Here is a 20,905-nt window from a genome sequence, read left to right on the forward strand (position 1 = left end):
TGACGTTTTGGTCTGGTGTGGCTGCGTGACATGTGACCTGTGTTCTCCGCCATCTTTAAATTATTTGTTCATTTTTTTCTCTTCTGACCCCACCAGATGGCAGTGTAAGTGTCCTCGTTTGTGAAAAACATGTTTACGTTACACAGAATTAACACACAACCAAAAATGTAATTTCCTCATATGAGGTCACTCTCAGGAGGTTAATGTTATATCAAATGAAATAGTCATCATTGTTAAAACAACAACTGACATTATTTCAACCATTTCAAATTGAAGGTCACGGTTGTGGTGTTCTGCAAAAAAAGCTTCTAAACACTTTTTTTCTTACTGCTGAAATTACCCAAGATCACTTCGTGAAAGTAAGCTTCACTTCTACATTACTCTGGTCAACTTAGTCCATAGCGACAACAAAAATCTCTCTCTCTCTCTCTCTCTCTCTCTCTCTCTCTCTCTCTCTCTCTCTCTCTCTCTCTCTCTCTCTCTCTCTCTCTCTCTCTCTCTCTCTCTCACACACACACACACACACTATGATGATGGCTCAGCTCATCATGGGCTGTGTACGTTTTTGTCAGCTCCTGCGTGAGAACATGGTGGGCTATGAAGAGGAATTAAAAGCTGTGGAACAACACAGTCAACGCGTTACTATAAGACCACTTAAACTTCTTTTAGTCTCCCTTATAAGATGTCTTCATACTTTAGCCTCTTTATATTTTTATACGTACTTAATATATCATTCGGTGAAATGTTTACTTCGATGATGAGCGTGAATCAAGCGGTTTTCGCAGAAAAACAACTAATCGATCATTTAAGTATATACATAGAACTGGAAATACAAAGACTCGACGATATTAAAAGGTAAGAGTAATGGTATAATTTATTAAAGTAAGTAGTTTATCTAAATAATCAAAACAAGATGCGGTCACATTACGAACTTGTGTGTGAAACTGTGGTTACTGTGGCACATTTTATGACATTTCTGTGGCATAGTCTTTCAGATCTAAATTGGCATTTTGTTTTTCTGATTTCAATAGCCTATAAAAATTAAAACGAGAAAAGTTGTAAAAGACATTTCTGTATCATGTTTTTTATTTATTTTTTTAAACATGGCAACCACACCAACACTAAAACTGAAAAATATATCGTTTTTTATTAAATTGCATTGATTTTTTTAAAACAAAATATGATGTTAACGTGTAACCTTTGAATGAAATATTGAGCATTTTTTTAGGTTCTTTTCAAGGGTCACATCATTACACAGTGGCGTGTACAATGAGCCGTCAGCTACCATAGCTAATCCAATTGTTGCATTCAAACTGGTCAAAAGACTTAAGTCTGAATGGTCGAATGTTGTTTATACAAATGAAGCCGAAGAAAATATCAAAGGTAATATGCTGACCTTCACACACAGACACATTTAAGGAAAGCCTTGATCTAAAGCTTAATTTTTTTTCCCCCTTTTGGCTTGCATGTCCCATTTAACTCTAACCCTTCACAACTTCCCTCAAGCTCTTAGGGAGGACTACAGGAAGATGGACGTCAGCTTACCCAAGCTGGAGGACCTTCAGGGGGCAGCGCAGGGGCTGATGAGACTTCAGGATGTGTATGATCTACGTGTTGAGGGACTTGTGCAAGGCCACTTCCAGCAAATCACAAATGGAAATGCTGTTGAAATTTTCAAACCCCCTGTGTCTGATACACTCTCTGGGGATGATTGTTTCCTTATTGGAAAGGTAACACAAAAAAAATTATTCTTAAATCTATTCTCTTCAGTCTGCTTTAAAATATGTCTGCAAAACATAGTGTGGCTTTAAAGCTAATAATTCCTTATTTGTCACAAACTTAACTCTTAGAAGGGTCGACTGCCCACGCTGTCAATGTGTGGAATGTACTGTGAATCAGGGAAAGCCTCTGGAAAAAATGTGTTCTCGCTTGAGCACATTTCCTGATGTAGATTCCATATTTCTCAATTTGTTTAGTAACTGGTGCCTCTTTTGTGGTGAATAACAACTACCAAATGGTTTATACTCTTCTTTCTTTGTGCATAAAGAAAAGCTCTGTTTTTTTTATCTTGTAATAAGCACCATCTGTCTCTTTAACAGTATCCATACAACTTCCAAGTGAAACGTGATATGTTGCCAAAGATTGCCAACTTCTTTTAAAATTTCTAAAGGAACACATTAAATAAATAGTGACCAAATGGTTTTTGATTGAAATCCTTTTTTTAACTGTTGTGTAAGAAGTGTTCTGAGCCCAAGTGTCAGACATGTGGGATGTCATCATCTTTTTTGCTCCCCCCCCCCCCCCCCCCCGAAATGTCGTGTTTGTGTTATGTTACATCTGTGAGAACTTTATGTTCGTAGGTGGCCTATGATTTGAAAGATTACTACCATTCTGTGCAGTGGTTTGAGGAGGCAGTTCGTCTCTTTCGAGGAACAGAATGGAGTCCAGAAAATGAAGGCACACTTGAAGATGCCCTTGACCATTTAGCTTTCTCTCATTTCAAGGTATGGTACCTCTTACAAAATAAATATGAATTTAAGTAAGACCCTGTTTACACCTGGTATTAAGATCCATCTTCTGTGATCTGATCTAATACGGGGTCCAACACATTTTTTCAGATTACATTTGGAGGTATTCAGGTATCCATGCATGTGGCCAACATTTCATAGTGCATCATACCAAAGACAACAGTGAAAAACCGCCTATTTAGGCATACACAAATTTTTTTTTGACATAGCGACAGGGTTATTGTAGTTAACTAAACACTACAATCACAAAAAACATTTTTGTTACTTGAAATAAAATACAACAAAAATGCAAAAAATTTAAAATTTAACTTTATTTACTAAAATAACTAAAAAAGAAATAAAAATAATAATAAAAACTATGTAGACACATTTTAAAAACTACTAAAAATGACAAAAGCGCACTACAAAATTACTAAAACTTTAACTGAAATTAAAATGATTCAAAATATCAATTAGGCCTAACTCCCCTCAAATCACAAAGTTGTTTGATTAGTTTTAAGCATATTTCGTTTAGTTAGCCTTTCTTTGACTTATCTTTGGTGGTTTTGTATTATCCAGCGCTTTATGTGAACAGTAGTTTTGAAATGTGTTTTTTCACATATCTACTAATAAGTTTTAATTGATTTGGGGAAACTGAATAGAACGTAAGCTGAAGAGAATTAGACAAAGGTAATACTTAATTATGTTATACATATAATAGGCTTACTAATAATTGATCATGTTGTACACACACACACACACGTATATTTGTTACAAAACAATTTACAAATACAAATACAAAATACAAATCCATTTAAATTGAATTGAATATATTTGTTCGTGTGAATATCTGTATATTTCATAGATAGTATACTTCAATCATTATATATATAAATATAGAAGTATACTATCTATATATGAAATATATAGATACTAACTTTATGAAATACCTTTTTTTTTTTTTTTTTTTTTAGACTGGAAACATATCCTACGCCCTCAGTCTCTCTCGGGAACTATTGCTTCATGGTAAACCTCTGCAGTGTACTAGCTGCCGATAAGTGAGACAGTGAGAGAAAACTTGGCCAAAACAGTTACATTTATTTTTACATCACATCCAATCAAACTATGATTTAATTTGATTGGATGTAGGCCTAATGTATTTGACTTTTACGGCACCATTTTGCTGTTTTTACATTAGAGGCAGCATTTTGCCTGTTAGAAATGCATGCTTGGTTTTGATGTTATTTTAAAGGGAGGCAGAATTTTTTATTCATAAATAAGAATTACTTTAAATTTAATCTGTATGGAAAAACTATCATATTTCATCACAATGAAATTTCAATCTTGTCTTCAAGATCCTATGAACAGAAGGGTACGTTTCAATGTGGAGAAGTATGAGAAGCTCCTTGATGAAAGTCCGCCTGTTACTAACCAAAGCTTGGGTTTGAAAAGGGCTGATACCGCTTATCTGAGAACCAGGAATGTCTATGAGAAGCTCTGCCAAACAAAAGGATCTCAGGTATCATTCCACACTATGCTACACAACTTGTGATTCAGACAGTGTAGTGTTCATCAGAGGCTATATCTTTTTATTCCAATCTATTGTTGGAAGTATTATTAGCAACACAAATATAAAATGTTAGCACATAAGTTAGAAAAGGGAAATTATTAATTAATTTCAATTGATGATTACAGTTTCTAAATGTACAGTTTCTAAACAGGTTCAGAGTAAATTTATTTTTACCATTATTATAATATGGCATCCATATGACTATTTAATACTTCCTATCATAAAAAAGAGAAAACCCAAAAAGCAGCCAAAATCAAAAGAAGAGCTATGGCAAATCTTGTGTGGATCTTGGTAGAATTCCTCATGGAGCTGCCTGAAGAAAATGACACAGCAATGTACCAAAGTTAATTATTTCAGTTTTGGATCCTGAAGGAGGTCACATGAAATAATAACCTGCTTTACATTTTAAGTGTTATTTCTACACAACTAGGGACGTCAAATGAAGCCCTAATCTGTTTGTTTTGGCTATCTAACTCCGCTGGACAATAACACATTGACTTACCAATGGTGTCAGTTTAGTACTTGTCTGTCATACCAATGGAAGGCAGGGCAGTCTCTGAATTTTGTTTGAATATGTGATGTTTGTGAACATAATAATGTTATAGTGTTGTTGTCACGTTTGTTTTTGTTCATGTTCTTGTTTCCTTGTGTTTTATTTTGTAATTCCATAGTCATGGTTTCCTGGTTTATCACATGATTCTCTAATTCTGTCATGTAACAGATCCACTGGAGGCTAGTGTTGACAAACCCAAGTGCCGTTTTATTTAAATCCAAACATGAACAAAATACCAACTTAACAAAGACTTGACTTCTTAAACTTAAACACAACTCACCAACAGTAGTTACAGTTACAATACTCAACAAGAGACAATGGAAAAAATGAGGGCTATTTATACACAGGCTAATGGTTTAACAAGTTCATGACAAGATCACATGACGGGATAAGGGAATCACACGATAAACCAGGAAACCATGACTATGAGAATTACAAAATAAAGACAAGTGGTGCCATTAATAGCATAGAAATTAAACATTTGCCTTCCAAAACAATTTATATTTATACTTACCTTATGTTATGCAGCGTTTTATAACAAAAATAAAGACACATTGCCTAGATCAGTAGTTCCAATATATATATATATATATATATATATATATATATATATATATATATATATATACAAAAAAATTTAAAGATGTATTTTTACTTTTTATTAGGATAGGTCAGAAGCTAGACAGGAAGTGAGGTGGGAAAGAGAGAGGGGGGGGGGGGGGGGGGGGCGGGATCGGGAAAGGTCCACAAGCTGGGACTCAAACTCGGGTTGCCCGAAGCACAACGGCGCTACATGAATTGAAGATTTGAATGAATGGCAAAACTCAGCATTTTGTTTGCGTACCCCCTCTGTCACCTCACGTACCCCACTTTGGGAACCATTGCCATAGATAAATGTCCTTTTAACACAGTAATGTTAGTTTTATTGCATTAATAATGACATCACTTGAGTGATGTTTCGAGTTAATTAGTTATGTAAACTGAATTGAAATACCTGTGTTTATGTTTATCAGTTAAACTCATTCTTGTAGCTAATCATAACTTATTAATAATTATTTGAAGCCTGTTAGGAATATTTATGTTTCAGAGTCTCAGAAATAACAACACACTTTCTTTTTACAGCCAAAACATTTTGAGAACCCCAGGTTGTTCTGTGACTATTTCACCAATGGCAACCCTGGTTTACTTCTGCAACCAATTAAAAGAGAGCTAATCAGCCTGTACCCTTATGTTGTGCTCTTCCATGGTTTTGTCACCCGACCTGAAGCTAAAAGCATCAGAGAATATGCAATGCCAGGGGTGAGTGTACTGTTTATGAAAACATACAGAATTGGGTATGCAATAAGTAAATCTAGGACCAAGATGTGAAAGTAATTCATTGTAAATTAATTAATGACCCATTCTGCCTTTGATATGATGCACATGCAAAAGAGTGACCAGAACTCTCCAAATAACTGAGAAAGGTTTTTTTTTTAAGAATTGGATGTAATTGAGTCCTTTGTTACTTGGATCATTTTTGGATTGAGGGAAAAAGGTTGGCAGAGACTTCAGCTCTCATTTGTTGCCAATTCTCAGCTGAGGTTGTTCTGCTTTCATTTTTAAAATCATTTGTCTCAGTCACCAGTAAAATCAGTCACTTCATCTTACGGAATGCCAGTTACTGACTGGCTCAACATGGAGAGACACTTCAAAGTGTCTGTATAAAGCCAATTTCTAAAGAGAGACAACATTTTGTGTGCTAGTTTTCCCTACTTTTCCAGACATATTTAACCATACAACTTAAGCCAGCTTCAAACTGAGCTGGAAAGAAGACGAAGAGCATATTACATGCGGTCAGAATCAACTGTTCTTACAGCTAGTCAGTTATTCCACACAGAGTGTTTTTGTAGGGGCGGACTGAGCAATAAAATCACGTGTTTCCGTCATTGCTTCTTTCTTTCTTTCTTTCTTTCTTTCTTTCTTTCTTTCTTTCTTTCTTTCTTTCTTTCTTTCTTTCTTTCTTTCTTTGTTCCTGCCAGTAGTTAAGTCATTTTATTTCTTCCTGGAATTCCCACATAAAAGAAACTGCAAGAATTTTTTTTCTCATCTTATATATTTGTACTTTTTCTAGTTCTCTTACTGTTTCTCCCTTCAAATGTGTACTTTATTCTTCACAGTGACTAAAATTTATAAAAAAAATATTTAAATGTGAATGTTTATGTTTCCCTTCAGCTTAGAAGATCAGTGGTGGCATCAGGATTAAATCAGGCCACTGCAGAATATCGCATCAGCAAGAGGTACAAGTCATTTTTTGTTTAAAGGCCCAATGAAATCAAAGTTATATCAGTTCATCTTTATGCTATGTACTCCTACAACATTCAAAAATCTCAATGGTAAATAATACTAGTAATAATTAGTCCAATTTCCAATGATATCCCCTTTTTTCTGTCTGTGTGAAGTGACTCTCACATTCGATTTTTTTTGTCTATGATCTTTCAGTGCATGGCTTAAAGAGTCTGTCCATGAGGTTGTGGGCAAGGTGGATCGACGCATCACAATGGTCACTGGGTTGAATGTGCAGCCTCCTTATGCTGAATATCTCCAAGTGGTAAATTATGGCATTGGAGGACACTATGAACCTCATTTTGACCATGCCACAGTGAGTAATAATTATCTTTCATTCAGAAATTTCCCAAACATTCACACACATTTAAGGAAACACATTTACAAAAATTCTGATTTATAATAAATATATGCTTTCCAATACATTTCCTACTTATAATGTATCTTGTTTATACAATAAATGCCATGATGCAAACCCATTGTGTATATTGTGACTTTTTACAGCAGAAGAATGTGTAAAATCTTTTTATTTTTATTTTTATTGGCAGTCTGACTCCAGTCCATTGTACAGGCTAAAAACTGGAAATCGAGTGGCTACATTCATGATATATGTAAGTCAATAAATAGTTCAGCTCTTGCTTGCTTTCTTTCTTAATTAAAAGACAATATCTTGCCAATGTAGTTTTGAGTGAGAAAGTAAATACATGCATTTTGGAAGCATTTAGCAGTAACCAAAATTAATTTAATATGATTTGAGTAAACAACTTTACAACATAATGATTTTTTCTTTTTTAAGTTGAGCTCTGTGGAAGCAGGGGGATTCACAGCCTTCATTTACGCTAACTTCAGTGTTCCTGTAGTGGAGGTACAGAATTCCATGTATCATTCTCAAAGATTCACTAAAGGAAGAAAGCAACCAGACTTTCCTCTGCACAGCTTTCAGAATGATATGCCCTACAATTCTGTTATAGCAGATTATTTTCTTTTGAGGTCAGACATTTCGTTGGATATATTGTCACAACAAAATCTTTGGGTTTGGGAGTCAGTTTTGTTTCAATAAATGAACTGGTGAAACCTGAGATATAGCTATCTAGAAATTTGCACTTTCACCTCAAGGCACTCAAGTTTTCAGCACCCAATAAGGGGATGTCATCTCTGCACAACCTCTCACAAAAGAAAAAAAGGAATATACATTAAGGTTCATAATCCAGGATTTTGGCAGTTGTGTACACAATCAAATAAGTTTTTTGAATAAATAAACATAATATAACTATATTAGTAGGTTTCTTTATTCTCTGTAAGGAGTGTATTTTTCAAAACATTTTCACTTTTTTTGGTTTGCTTTCTAGAACGGTGCTCTCTTCTGGTGGAATCTTCATAAAAATGGTCAAGGAAATGGTGACACTCTTCATGCTGGCTGCCCTGTCATTGTTGGTGATAAATGGGGTATGATTGTTGTATCACATGGTGTCTTGTTTACCAACATAAGGAAAGAACATTCATTTGATAGACAATCATATCCAAAGCAATTTAGATTGCATTCAAGGTCTACAGGAATGCTCCAAAAGATAATAACTCTGTAAAAGAAGATTTAAAAAAGTGAAAGGAAAATGAATTGGGAATGGTTAATGGAGTTGTTTGGGGTATTTGCTTATTTACTCACCTAAGCTTAAAAAAAACATAAAAGATGTCCTTACCTGTGCTATATTTCAATGCTTGTAAAGGGGTCATGAACTAAAAATGACATTTTCCTTGAAACGACAGGATCTCAAAAGTGGAGATTTGAGACGTTACAGGGCAGTGAAAGCCCACCTTTGCAGAAGAACGCCTAGGTCTACATCACTGCGTCTTTGGCTCCGCCCACTGGAGTGTTAGCGAATAGTGACATGAGAAAAGATCGACACAGGAGCCGTTTCTCAATGTCAAGGATACTTCCTTGGCAGGATTGATCCTTTCAAGTCATTTCCTTCAGAGGCTAGGCGAGGCCATAGATATCATATAGAGACTATATGATGTCTATGGGCGAGGCTCCTCTTTAGCATTCGGAGAACACGTAAATGGAACAGGCCAGCAAGCATTGCGTCATTACGTAAGTGAAAAGGTCCGCTTTTGGCCCTGCAAAAATTCAAAAAGATCAAAAAGTTGTGATGTACACTACCGTTCAAAAGTTTGGGGCCAGTACGATTTTAAATGCTTTTAAAATAATTCTCTTCTGCTAATCATGTTAAATTACTTTGTAAAACTTAACTAGTTATTTATAAAAGAAATGCCGGTGACGGCAACCAAGCTAAATGACAGGTCCGGTTCAGTTAGCAATCAATAACGTAATTTGTATATATTTGTATAATTTGTAATATCAATACGGTAGTAATTTGTACTGGCATTTAAACGTTAAACTTTACTTATATGTACAACGGTTATAACAAATGTATGGTAACTTACATGTACAAGCATAGTGCCCCGTTATTGCTCCGACTCCGCTAACGTCTGACATTTTTTATTTTTTGAACAAGATAGCAAAGCTAGCGCATAGGATTGTGGGTGATTTGAGAGCGCGAAGGCTACTCATATGCATCCTTTCCTGTGTAACGTTATGGGATATTTTCTGAACGAACGACTCAGTCCTCGGTTGAAATTCTGAGGATCCTCGACATTGGAACAGTCCTTCGACGGATGTCGATGACGTAGCATCCTCGAAATAACGGCTTCCGAGGATCCTTCCTTGACATTGAGAAACACCTAGGATCAATACCATTATTGATGGTGGTGGGTTCCAACAATGTGAATGTCTCAGCAGTGCATTCTTTGTTTGTATTCGGTGCATTTAACTGGATTATTTGGTAGGCTAATTTAGTCGTAGTTTTGAGCAGGCTTTGCAAACACACTTTTATGATATTGATCTGCCACCAGCAACGCCACAAACATTCAAGTCCTTCTGGGAAGTTCGTACTTACAAGGTGGGAAGTTGTGTTTACAACGGACGCGCCTGTGTTCAAGTCACTTTCGTCAGAGTAAGATGGCGGTTTACATTATTTGAATTAATTTAGCAAAAATACTGCAAGGTTCTTAAACTCTAGTTCTAGAAAATGAAGAACAAATAAATGTGCATCAGGTGCTTTGCCTTTTCATGTTTTGATCAATTTATGAAGCCAACGTTTATCTGGACACTTGCCAAAACTCGTTATGAAATCAATTACACTGTTACACTGCACAAACAAGCTGTCACTGAATTTACATCATGCTTGCATTGTTATTTGGTGAGCATTCATGAGAGTGCAGAAATTGTGTTGCAATGAAAAGATCTTTTCATTCACGCGATCAACAGACTGTCTGTCATCTGCTCAATGCTCATCATCACTGCAACCTTTCATTTGATGGAAATACTTAAAGTTTTCACGATTTGTTAATCTCGATATCTGTAATAGTAAAAACGATCTAAAAGCATTCAAGAGATTTCCACATGTAATGCTATAGCTATTTCATATGCAAACATGTCAGCCAATCACAGCAGTGGGCGTTTACCCTGAAGTCTCTCAGCAGACACGCCTCTTCTAACAGAGTGTTCAAATCAGAGGCTAAAATAGGGTAGGAAAAATGCCTTTTATTTCTAAATTATGACAAATTTTTTATGTAAAAATCATACTAACATTATAAGGGCACCCCATAAAACATAAAATAATCCAGTTCATGATCCCTTTAAAACCTTAAGCTTTCTGTGAGGAACCCACCAATATAAACGCATTCACTGTCTTTTCTTTTTCAGTTGCCAATAAGTGGGTTCATGAGTATGGACAGGAATTCCGGCATCGTTGTAGCCTTAATCCTGAGGAGTGAAGGAAGCAATTCAGACAATTTAAAGAGTCAACCCCTTAAAGGAGCAACAATAGCAAGTGAGGGAGTGAAAGGCTGAGAATGAAGGGGTAAAGCATTTGAAAGGTAAAACCACCTGCCTTTATAGCTGATTTGAGCATTGGGAAGAGAGGCACATGGATAATTTTCATGGATGTCTGAAGTGCACAGGACATAGAGAGATTTCAACAGTGTGTGAATGTTTGTGTGTGGGTTAGGGAATGGTTTGGCATTCAGCCCAAATGGCAAGCTGACCTCCTGTTCCAGCTTCCCAAGATAAATGTTTACTGAAAATTGAAAGTACAGATGTTTACATGAGTACCTGATGATGATTTGTTTTGATGAGTAGTTTGTGGTAACATCTATTTTGTTCTGACAGCAAACAATATATAAAAACATTTTTTATAATTAATTACAATACAATACACAAAAGTATAATAATCAGGGTTCGTACAAGGTGCTTAAAGTGCTTGAAGTACTTGAATTTGACTTTTTGAAATTTAAGTCCTGGAAAACCCTTGAAAACAGACATATTTTTGAAGAGGTGCTTGAATTATTAAAAATAGGGATGCACCGATACCGAGCTCATGTAAAAATACTCCGAATCCAACAACCGACAGGCCTACCAGGCAGCGTGTGTATAGTAACACATAGCTGTGGTGCGCAAGCTGATCAGAGGAAACCGCGCAGTGGATTGAGCGCGCAGGGCACAGACGCGCGAGCTGGTCGAGCACATCCCTTTAAACAGACATCAGTGGAAGGTGTGTAGTTCATTCGGATGTCAATGGCAAAGAAAATAAAACGAGGCATGTAGCTTATTATTAACGTTAACTGACGAGAGAGCGCAGTTCTGTTGAATGCTCTTGATTGCTGATCGTTCACTCAGCACGTATTATTTGGATGAAAACTAACTCGTATATGTAAGTAAAGTAAAACATGAACTGTTATCTGATTTGTGTATAACGAGTGATTACCTACATTATTACTGGACGTTTGCAGTCAAGAAGTTCCATAAACGCAAACATCAGCGCGCGCCCCCGCAAACCAGCGTCTCCGCGCGCGAATACTGAATTAAATTGTCTTTCACGTCTTGCGCTTGTACAACTTTTGTGTTGTAATTCACACAAAATTATGTAAAAACGACCATCTTGACGAGTATCCTAGTAAACAAAGTCAGTTATATCTCAAGTGAAGTAGCCATGTTCAAATGGGGTCCGTGCGTTCGGTCTTAAAGGGGCAGTTTAACAAACCCACTGCTGTTTTAATGTTAATCAAACAATGGACAAATAAATTACTCACTGCTCTTGACTAAATAGGCTGCACTTTTCAGCTTTACAAAAAGATACATCTACGTATATTTAATTTATCCCGTAATGAATATGCAATTTTTTCACATTTTATTACTTTATTCAAATTTCTGTACTAGATCTACCCGAAAAACTCAAAAAACACTGTTTATTTCATTTGTAGCCTATCTTTGTTCTATTGTATTTATTTGTAAGTTGATTATTCGTTCTTATTTTGTTGCATACTGCTTAATAATGTTTTAAATTCACATTAATTAGGCTGGCAGTTTTTGTTGTAGTATTAAAATTAGATTAAATAATTGATATTTCTCTGGTGTCTAAACATTTGTACCACTGACCCAATCCTTTGCTAAGTATGTGCTGTGCTATTCAATGAAAGATACAATATGATAGAGACATAGAATGTACAGTAACTGAAGCTCATACAATGCCTCTTAACAGGCTTAATTAAGCATGAAAATAATTGAAAGAAATATATATTTGATGAACAAATTAAGCCAACTAATATGATTTATATTCTTTTGGTTTATCTACTAATACATTTAAAAATTACAAATACAGTGAAAATTCAGGGATCGGTTACGGTATCGGTATCTCGTTCTGCAAAAAGTGTTGTTTTTTTTTGTTGAAAAAATAAAATAGTTTCACGCTAAATCAATGCTGCAGCCCGTCTGAGATATAGAGCTATTTCTTATGGCTATGAGCATGATATCAAGTATATAATACAACTTTCATTCTTCAGGTCAATCATATATATTAATGGAAAAAAATTCAGTTTCAATATCCTTTCAATGGTTAAGGGGATTTCCCATGCCTGACAGCGCTGGTCAATGGATTGACCTCTATGAAGTGAAACATCAGATACCATATGTTTAATTTGAGTAAAAAAATAAAATGAAATAAATAAAAATAATAATAAAGATATTGTTTGATAAGTGCCGATTGAAGTCCTTGAAATCCAAAAAAGTAGTGCTTGAAAAGTCCTTGAAAGTCCTGGAATTTCATTTGACAGAATCTGTACGAACCCTGAATAATTTACCCGCTTGGATGTTGATGGTTTACCTGTGTAAATCTGGTGCAGCTGTATGTTGTTTATGGTTGCAAAGCAACTTCCATAAAAGTTCCATAAATGTTGTAAACATATAAATAAATTATGAAATGAGATGAACCTTTTCTTTGTGAACTTAATTTTTTTTAAAGTATTTAATTTATTGGCATTTTTAGGCTGAGTTTTCATCAAAAACAATGTAGCCTATATATTACATTGCCATGATGATATATAAAAATAGTAATAGCTAACTACTTTAAATGCAATAATAGTGGTCAACAAGTTTTCAAAATATCCCATTTCTCCAGATTCTTGACAGTATTTATGATAATATTGAAACAGTCACTTTCTTTTTAAAAAATGTCTTTAAAACCAAGTACAAAATTTACATTCGTCAAGTGTAATACAGACCACTGCTGTCCTCAGCTGCTGGTCTACTGTAATGGTTACTTAAATTATGTTTTATTAACAAAGTTCGGAAGGAGCATGTTCAGATAATTAACCTAAATTAAATCAAGAGGAGCGCACTCAGTTATTCAACCAATTACCAAAATAAGACGCATATATACAAAAGACTTGCCGTTCATCAACAGTTTAACAGCATCCTTCCACCTCCCCATCTCCTCACTTCTAGTCCTAATTACTCTTTCAACAACCGGTGGAGTACTCTGGGTTCAGCAAAAAATGTTGAGCTCGGAGCCCTCCCTACAGACAGCACGCCAAATACGCATAATCTTTACTCGACTTAATTGCATGTAAGTGTGAACTGATGGATTAAAGCAAATGTTTTATCCAGAGAATTGTTCCTACTACGCTTCCAAGGTACTTGCCTTGCTTTCTGAAATTAGTTATTTTTATAATTATTAATGTGAGACTCCTGTAACTGCTTAACCTTGATAAAATTGTGTTAAAAAATGAATGCTATTCACTTCGGTATTCTAAAGTATCTCAATGTGAAAGTGAAAGTGACACGTGATGGCCAAGTATGGTAACCCATACTTGGAATTTGACCTCTGCATTTAACCCATCCAAGTAAGTGCACACACATTAGGAGCAGAGTAGTGAGTAGTGAACACACACACTGCAAACGTGGATACACACACCCGGAGCAGCGGGCAGCCGTGAGTGGCGCCCGGGGAGCGATTGGGGGTTAGGTGCCTTGCTCAAGGACACCTCAGTCATATTCCTGCCGGTACTGGAATTGAACCAGCAACCTTTGGGTCACCAGTCCAACTCTGTTACCATTAGGCCATGACTGCCTAATGGTATGTGATGTGACACAATCACAAAACAGTGCTTATCATAACAGTATTCTCTTTTTGCACATACAAAGAAGTTGAGAGTGTAACACAGTGTCCTAACCCACTGAATCTCTTGTGTATTTAACATAAAGAAAATGAGAGAGTGGTGAAACTTGAATGTAGACATAGTGAAATTTTGCTTTTTCAATGACAAACAACAAATCAGGACCTCAAAAACTAGCAGACAATTTTAATTTACAAACTACCCCTCAGATGCTAAAAAACAAAGGTACTCCAAGGCACTCGAATTATGTTGAAAAAAGTTAAAATGCCTTTAGTTATTCATGGCTTAAGCATTAAAATTGGTGACAGGTACACCTACGCGTTGCGGCTTTACATGCCTTCATCAGGGTGTGTGTACCCCTCAGATGCTGTAAGAAGATACTGTTTCATGCCGACATGTTAATCAATCGGACCCTAAAAGTGCCTCTGCGTTGCTGACTCAAAGACCTCTCTTTTCAGCCCACCAAAGTTCAACCTCATGTCAAGTCACCTTTATTTATATAGTGCTTTTTACAATACAGATTGTTTCAAAGCAGCATTACAGTGAAACAGGAAAATAATGCAACAAAGTTTGTTTCAGCTATACAGAAGATCTAGAAGAAAATAGTGTCACAGTGCAGCTTAAGTAAGTTCAGAGATGGTTAATTTCTGTTGTAAAAATGTTATAAATTTAGTTAATTTATCTTTACAGCCACTCTGGAGAAAACAGGGATGTCGTCGTCCAGCTCAGTTCAGTTCTCATATAATGGTGTCAATACAGGCAGGTCAATGGCAGGTCAATAAAATTGTTGAATATTAAGTGTCCCCAACTAAGCAAGCCCAAAGCCATGAGAAAAAAATGGAGAAAAAAACCTCTGGAGAAACTAGGCCCTGTCGGGGGCCCAGTTTTCCTCTGACCAACGAACAAACAGTGTATGATATGCTTCAGGCAGGATTACAGGTTGGAAATCAGATTGGATCAGAACATTGAGAATATTTATCCAGTTCCATATGGTTGAAGATCGGAGTCATCACGCCGGTATGGAGACGGGTCTTGCTCAAGTGTAATGAGAGTGGAAGAGAGCACTGTTCATTCACTCCCCCACCTGCGACCTTCGGACTACAATTCAGACCCTCTAACCATTAGTCCAAAACTGCCCCCTGCCCCCTTAGTATGAGGGTAACTAACTTGCATCATTTGGATGCAGGACGTCAGAAATGTTCATATATGCATCATACCGAATTGTTATTTCTATGTAAAATGCAGTGCCAGAAAATTACCAAATGTGGTTTTCTACCAAATTTGCTTATTGAATCCTTTTGGCTCTTGCACACATGTACAGGCCATCACCACAGAGTAGTGACAGACATCCTTTATCTTTCTGTAGGGTAGACGGTCTTTGAATTGGGTTTCAATTGTGCAGAGGCTCAAGGATCTGTCTTTCCTGGCCACAGAGTGTGCAACCTCACTGTGTAGGATGTGCAAATACCCAAAATAATTACGTGGCCTAGGCAGGCAATCTGGCTGACTCTGTGGCACAATGGATAGCACATTGGACTTCTAGAAAATGTGGCCAGTCTAAAGCCGCGTTTCCACCAAAATAACCCGGAACAATCTGTCCCAGGAATTTCTTCCTTCCGACCAGTTGCTCTCTGCATTTCCATCAAGGTCTAAAGTACCGTGAAGATTAGGCAAATTATTCAGGTGACCTAGGACTGTGTGTGACTTTCCAGTTCCCACTGGATTTCTTCCTCCGCATATAAGCTTAATAAAGCCTGAACCTCGTCATCTGTCCATTGGTCGTATTTTTTAAACCCCATTGTTTATTAGAATAGCAAACAACTCTTACTGCATGCATCGCAACAGACTTTTAAAAATGGTGGTTGAAATAAAATGCTGAGTTGAGTCAACTGTAAGTCGCGCTCGATCAGGGCCAATGGGGGTCGTCTGATCAGCACAGAGGGGCTCTGCGTGTTACTGTTGTGGTGAGGGACGGCCGAGGGACGTGAGAGAACGGCGCGAGGCCGGTGGTGCGATTGCAAATGTGAGCAACACCTGTGAAGCACACCGGTCTCGTGCCGTTCTCTCACGTCCCTCGGCCGTCCCTCGCCACAACTGTCTTTTCTCGCGGCAAAGTATTTTTGGTTAAATTCAATACATTTTTTCATATGTATTAACGTACTCTGTTACCTCTCTCTAGAAGAGGGAACGAGTATTGCGTAAGTATAGCTTACGCTACGGGAAAGATTCATCTTTTCGAGATATTGAAGCCAAAAAATTATCCTTAATTTTTGTATCCATTGTCAACGCAGTGCAGTAGCTAGCAGACCTTGAGCAGGCTGTCTAGTGTGCTCATAGGCTGCCCTGCGGGAACTGCTGCAGCCTACCACTGAGCCCGACGTGACGTGACGTCGCATCCAATGAGGGGCGCTCGCGCCTTCATAGCGTCGAAGCCCGCCAGAATGGGCGTGGCTAGCGTATATAAACAGGCTCATAGGCTGAATTCTCTGGTGTTCATCGACTGAAGCGAAAAACGCTCGTGGCGCAAGCACGGCAGGTTACACAATACTCGTTCCCTCTTCTAGAGAGAACCGAGGTTACGTTAGGTAACCGAGTACGTTCTCTTACGAGAGGTTCTCTCGTATTGCGTAAGTATAGCTTACGCTACGGGAACTCCTTGTCAACGCCGTGAGCGCCAGCATCCACTTATTAGTCCCAGAAGATACGGGGATCAGCGGGAATAAGCGCATGTCAAGTCAAGTCAAGTCATCCTCATTTATATAGCGCTTTTAACAATGTAGATTGTTTCAAAGCAGCTTTACAGAGATAAACATATAATTTAAGGTCACAGAGATTGGTTTGGTTTTATAGTGGCTCTTGAAAAATGTTTTTTCCAGCTAAAGTTAGTTTTGATTGATTCACTTCCGTCTAAATGATCATTTGTTATTAAATTAGGGGCCGCTAAGACGACACCGTTCTCTCTAAACAGACTTTAAACGTGAACCTGTGATAGACGCTGATGGCGTTCACATGCGCATTAAGAATTGATTCTATAGTTATGTGCGTTTGAATATATGTGCGCAGGTTTGTAATTCCTTACAAACCATGCCTAAACAAACTACTTGTCTATACATTTTGATGCAGAATTTTATTTTATCTTATCACTTTGGGTAGGTACGTGAACCGAAAAATTCCACAACCCTTTATCTGTAGAGTGGTATAGGGATCCTCCATAGGAAGAGGCTAGTTGGCACTTCAGCACTGCATTGTCATCAGGCGTGCATTGTCTGCATGTAATACAAGCGCAATAAAAACACTCACAGGGAATACAGAGCGGCGACGCCGGTCAATGTATAAGCATATAGCACATCACCTCATACAGTTCAGCTCTACCAGAAGAGCTAGTGGCATGAGAGTAGCTTGCGCACGATAGTATCTGGGCAGAACTGACCTCTCACTTAGACTGATAGTAGTTTCGCCTGCAAGGCGGGAACTTCCAGATTCAAGACTTCCAGGGCCCAGCCCGCCGCCACACATATGTCATGGATAGAAATTCCACTGGACCATGCCCACGAAGAGGCAACGCCTCTGGTGGAATGAGCCCTGACGCCCAAGGGGCATTGCAGACCTTTCGCTGTATAAGCAGCTGCAATCGCATCAATTATCCATCTGGTAGACTGTGTTTCGAGGCGGCGAGACCTTTGGTGCGCCCACCAATCGAAACGAAAAGCTGTTCGGCGCGCCTGAAAGGGGCGGAGCGTGTAATGTAAAATCTCAGCGCAGCGCCCTGACTGGCCAATAACTTTGAGAACATAGCCATGTCTAGGTTTGATGATGACTTTTGAGTGTGTAAGTCCCCCAAACGTTTGACTGACGACAGAGCGATCAGAAAAACGTTTTTAAGTGATAAGTATTTTAGTTTACTGGGGGGAAAGCATATAGTGGGTGGCTGGGCCAGGTCTGGGCCAGCGCGTCCTCGTTCTTTGAAAAGAAATTTGGGCAGTGAGCGTTGTCCTGTGACGCAAATAGGTCGACTTCCGCTTTGCCAAAAAGGCGCCATAGCAACTGGACTGTTTGAGGGTGCAGGGAACATTGTTCCTGGACAGTCTGTCTGGGCCGTCGTTCAGATGGCCTGGCACATGCGCCGCCCTCAGCGAGCGCAGGTGGTGCTGAGACCAAACGAGGAGGCGTTCTGCCAGATTGCAGAGATTTCTGGATCTGACACCGCCCTGGCGGTTCACGTAGGACACTACAGACATGTTGTCCGAGCGGACTAGAACATGGTGGTCCTGTATAAACGGGAGGAAACGCTTAAGCGCATTCTCGACCGCTATCATTTCCAGACAGTTTATTTGGAGGAGTTTTTCCCGGTCTGACCACAGGCCAAAGACTGGTCTGCCCTCGAAGAGCGCGCCCAAACCCGTGTTGGACGCGTCTGTCGAGATGACCTTCCGGTATGAGACCGTCCCCATAACCACTCCCCGCTGGTACAAGTCGGCCACTAACCAGGGCTGCAGAGCTGTGATACAGCTCTGAGTCACTCTGATCCGGGCACAGCCTGACTTCCAAGCTCGGTGAGGCACGCGAGCGGCCAGCCAGCGTTGTAGCGGCCGCATACGTAGCAAACCTAGCTGAAGTACCTCAGCGGCTGAAGCCATGTAACCCAGCATATTCTGGAATGTTTACAGAGGGGCGGTGCTGTCCTTCTGGAAAGACGCGGCCAGTTGCTGAACACAGCACGCGCGCTTGCGCTTGCGAGCGGCCACGAGACTTAACATCCACAACCTGATTGATTTGAGTCTGCACTTTGTGAAACGCGTGACTTGGCCGTGTAATAGAGCGGGCAGATAGTAGATGTGGGCACGGGCACGTGGGCACATCTCCTGCAGCTGACACTCGAGCGGCATTTGCCAGCTTTATGAGAGTGGGCTCTGCGGGTGACACGGGGAGTGCTGTGTTTGTGTGTAGGAGTGAGCACTGTGGTGTGGGCACTTTTTGTAAACTTAAAACACCGTCGTCGTGAGCCGGATAACCAGACATTATGCTCTTTCTGAGATTTCTCTGGTTCGCTGCAAAAACGGCGGTTGTGTGCAGGCGAGCGGGTTGTGTTACCGACTCGTTGGCTGCTAAATAACTCACTGCAGTAGCCTGTGTTAAGGGGACTGACAGGGCGAAAAGCTTTGACGGTGGTCCAGCCGCGGCGAGACCCAGGCGTCTTTTCCCTCTCACTGTTGCTAGGAGGACTTTGCTTGCTCAGGTTTCAGCGTGATCTTTGGCCGCGGCCCACGTGGGGGGTGCGGTCTGCTGCGGGTAGCTGAGCGAGATCTGGGGCGGCCGCCCTGTCGCTGCGAGGATTGGCTGGACTATCTTGGCTGAACTGGGCGCTGTGTAGTGGCTCGTGCAGGCGGCCGGTCACGTGGGCGACCTGCAGCGGAGCTAGCGCGACGGGGCAGGAACAGATTCATAGCCTGAGAGGTTTTCTGAACTTCAGAAAAACGGTCGACGATTCCGTTCACTGCAGGGCCGAAGAGACCAGAGTGGGAGAGAGGAGCGTCGAGGAAGGCAGACCGCTCAGACTCTCTCATGTCAGCCAGCGTTAACCAAAGGTGTCTTTCTGTGACAGTCAGCGAGGCCATGCACCGTCCTAGGGCTTGAGCTGCAGCTTTGGTAGCACGAAGGGAAAGATCCGTCGCGCTTCTCAGGTCCGTTACGGCAGCTGGATCCGGGCCTTTCTCGTCCCATTCACGGAAGAGATCGGCTTGTAGGATCTGAAGGACAGCCATGGAATGAATGGCGGAAGCTGCTTGTCTGGCGGCGGCGTATGCGCAACCGACAAGAGAGGATGTAGCAGGCTTTGAGCGCCATCTATCGGAGGGTGGGCAAAGATGTGCAGCAATCGCTTCCTCAACCCTGGGGATCGAGCTGTATCCCTTCTCGGCGGCGCCGTCCACTTGGGAGAGCGACGCAGAGACAGAGGATTGGAGCCTCGCGGAGAATGGAGCATTCCACGATTTTGAGAGTTCAGAGTGCAGCTCTGGGAGGAAGGGTGCAGGCCTGGCAGCGGGCGCTCTACGGCGGTGACTCTGGAGAAAGCAGCCGTCGAGTCTGTTGTGCGCGGGCTCCTTGGGCGGTGACCACTCGAGCCCGAGGCGGTCAACGGCCTGTGCGAGGAGGCGCATCAAGTCAGCGTCCACTCCGGCGCGGGCCCTGCCTGATTCCTGGGTCGAGGAGGCGGCGGAGTGCTAAGAACTCGACCATCCCTCACTATCAGAAGCCAGGATAGAACAGCCGTCCATAGCGGCGGGTCCTTCCACCTCGTCGTCAGACGCGGGGGCAGAGCAGGCCGTAGCTGGCGGCCGCGCGTCTGTGAAGGGCGGTTGAGAAGGCGAGGCTCGAGGGAGGGACTCCGGCGAGCGTGTCGCGGCGGCCGCAGGCTCCGGGGGTCTTTGGGAACGGCGCTTCTTC

At 40.1% G+C, this 20,905-nt stretch overlaps 1 protein-coding gene across 1 annotated transcript; it reads left to right on the forward strand.

The window, feature by feature from the left end:
• Positions 1-521: 521 nt before the first annotated feature.
• Positions 522-13,276, forward strand: p4ha3 (prolyl 4-hydroxylase, alpha polypeptide III). The gene is made up of 13 exons (XM_077208904.1): positions 522-855; positions 1,229-1,383; positions 1,507-1,730; positions 2,361-2,504; positions 3,482-3,533; positions 3,863-4,026; positions 5,753-5,929; positions 6,842-6,906; positions 7,109-7,268; positions 7,501-7,563; positions 7,749-7,817; positions 8,302-8,398; positions 10,716-13,276. The coding sequence occupies exons 1-13, from the start codon at positions 683-685 to the stop codon at positions 10,784-10,786; spliced, it is 1,614 nt and encodes a 537-aa protein (XP_077065019.1). The 5' UTR covers positions 522-682; the 3' UTR covers positions 10,787-13,276.
• Positions 13,277-20,905: the final 7,629 nt, after the last annotated feature.

Source organism: Siphateles boraxobius, unplaced genomic scaffold (assembly GCF_051911475.1).
Source record: "Siphateles boraxobius isolate OS27281-9 unplaced genomic scaffold, OSU_SipBor_1 6, whole genome shotgun sequence".
Classification (NCBI taxonomy): Eukaryota; Metazoa; Chordata; class Actinopteri; order Cypriniformes; family Leuciscidae; genus Siphateles; species Siphateles boraxobius.

What these genes read in the sequence shown, in the direction of transcription:
- p4ha3 (XM_077208904.1), top strand. Translation starts at nt 683, where the DNA reads ATGTCTTCATACTTTAGCCTCTTTATATTTTTATACGTACTTAATATA. An exon ending in AGCCGAAGAAAATATCAAAG is followed by an intron (nt 1,384 to 1,506) that starts GTAATATGCTGA and finishes ACTTCCCTCAAG; the next exon opens with CTCTTAGGGAGGACTACAGG. An exon ending in TAGCTTTCTCTCATTTCAAG is followed by an intron (nt 2,505 to 3,481) that starts GTATGGTACCTC and finishes TTTTTTTTTTAG; the next exon opens with ACTGGAAACATATCCTACGC.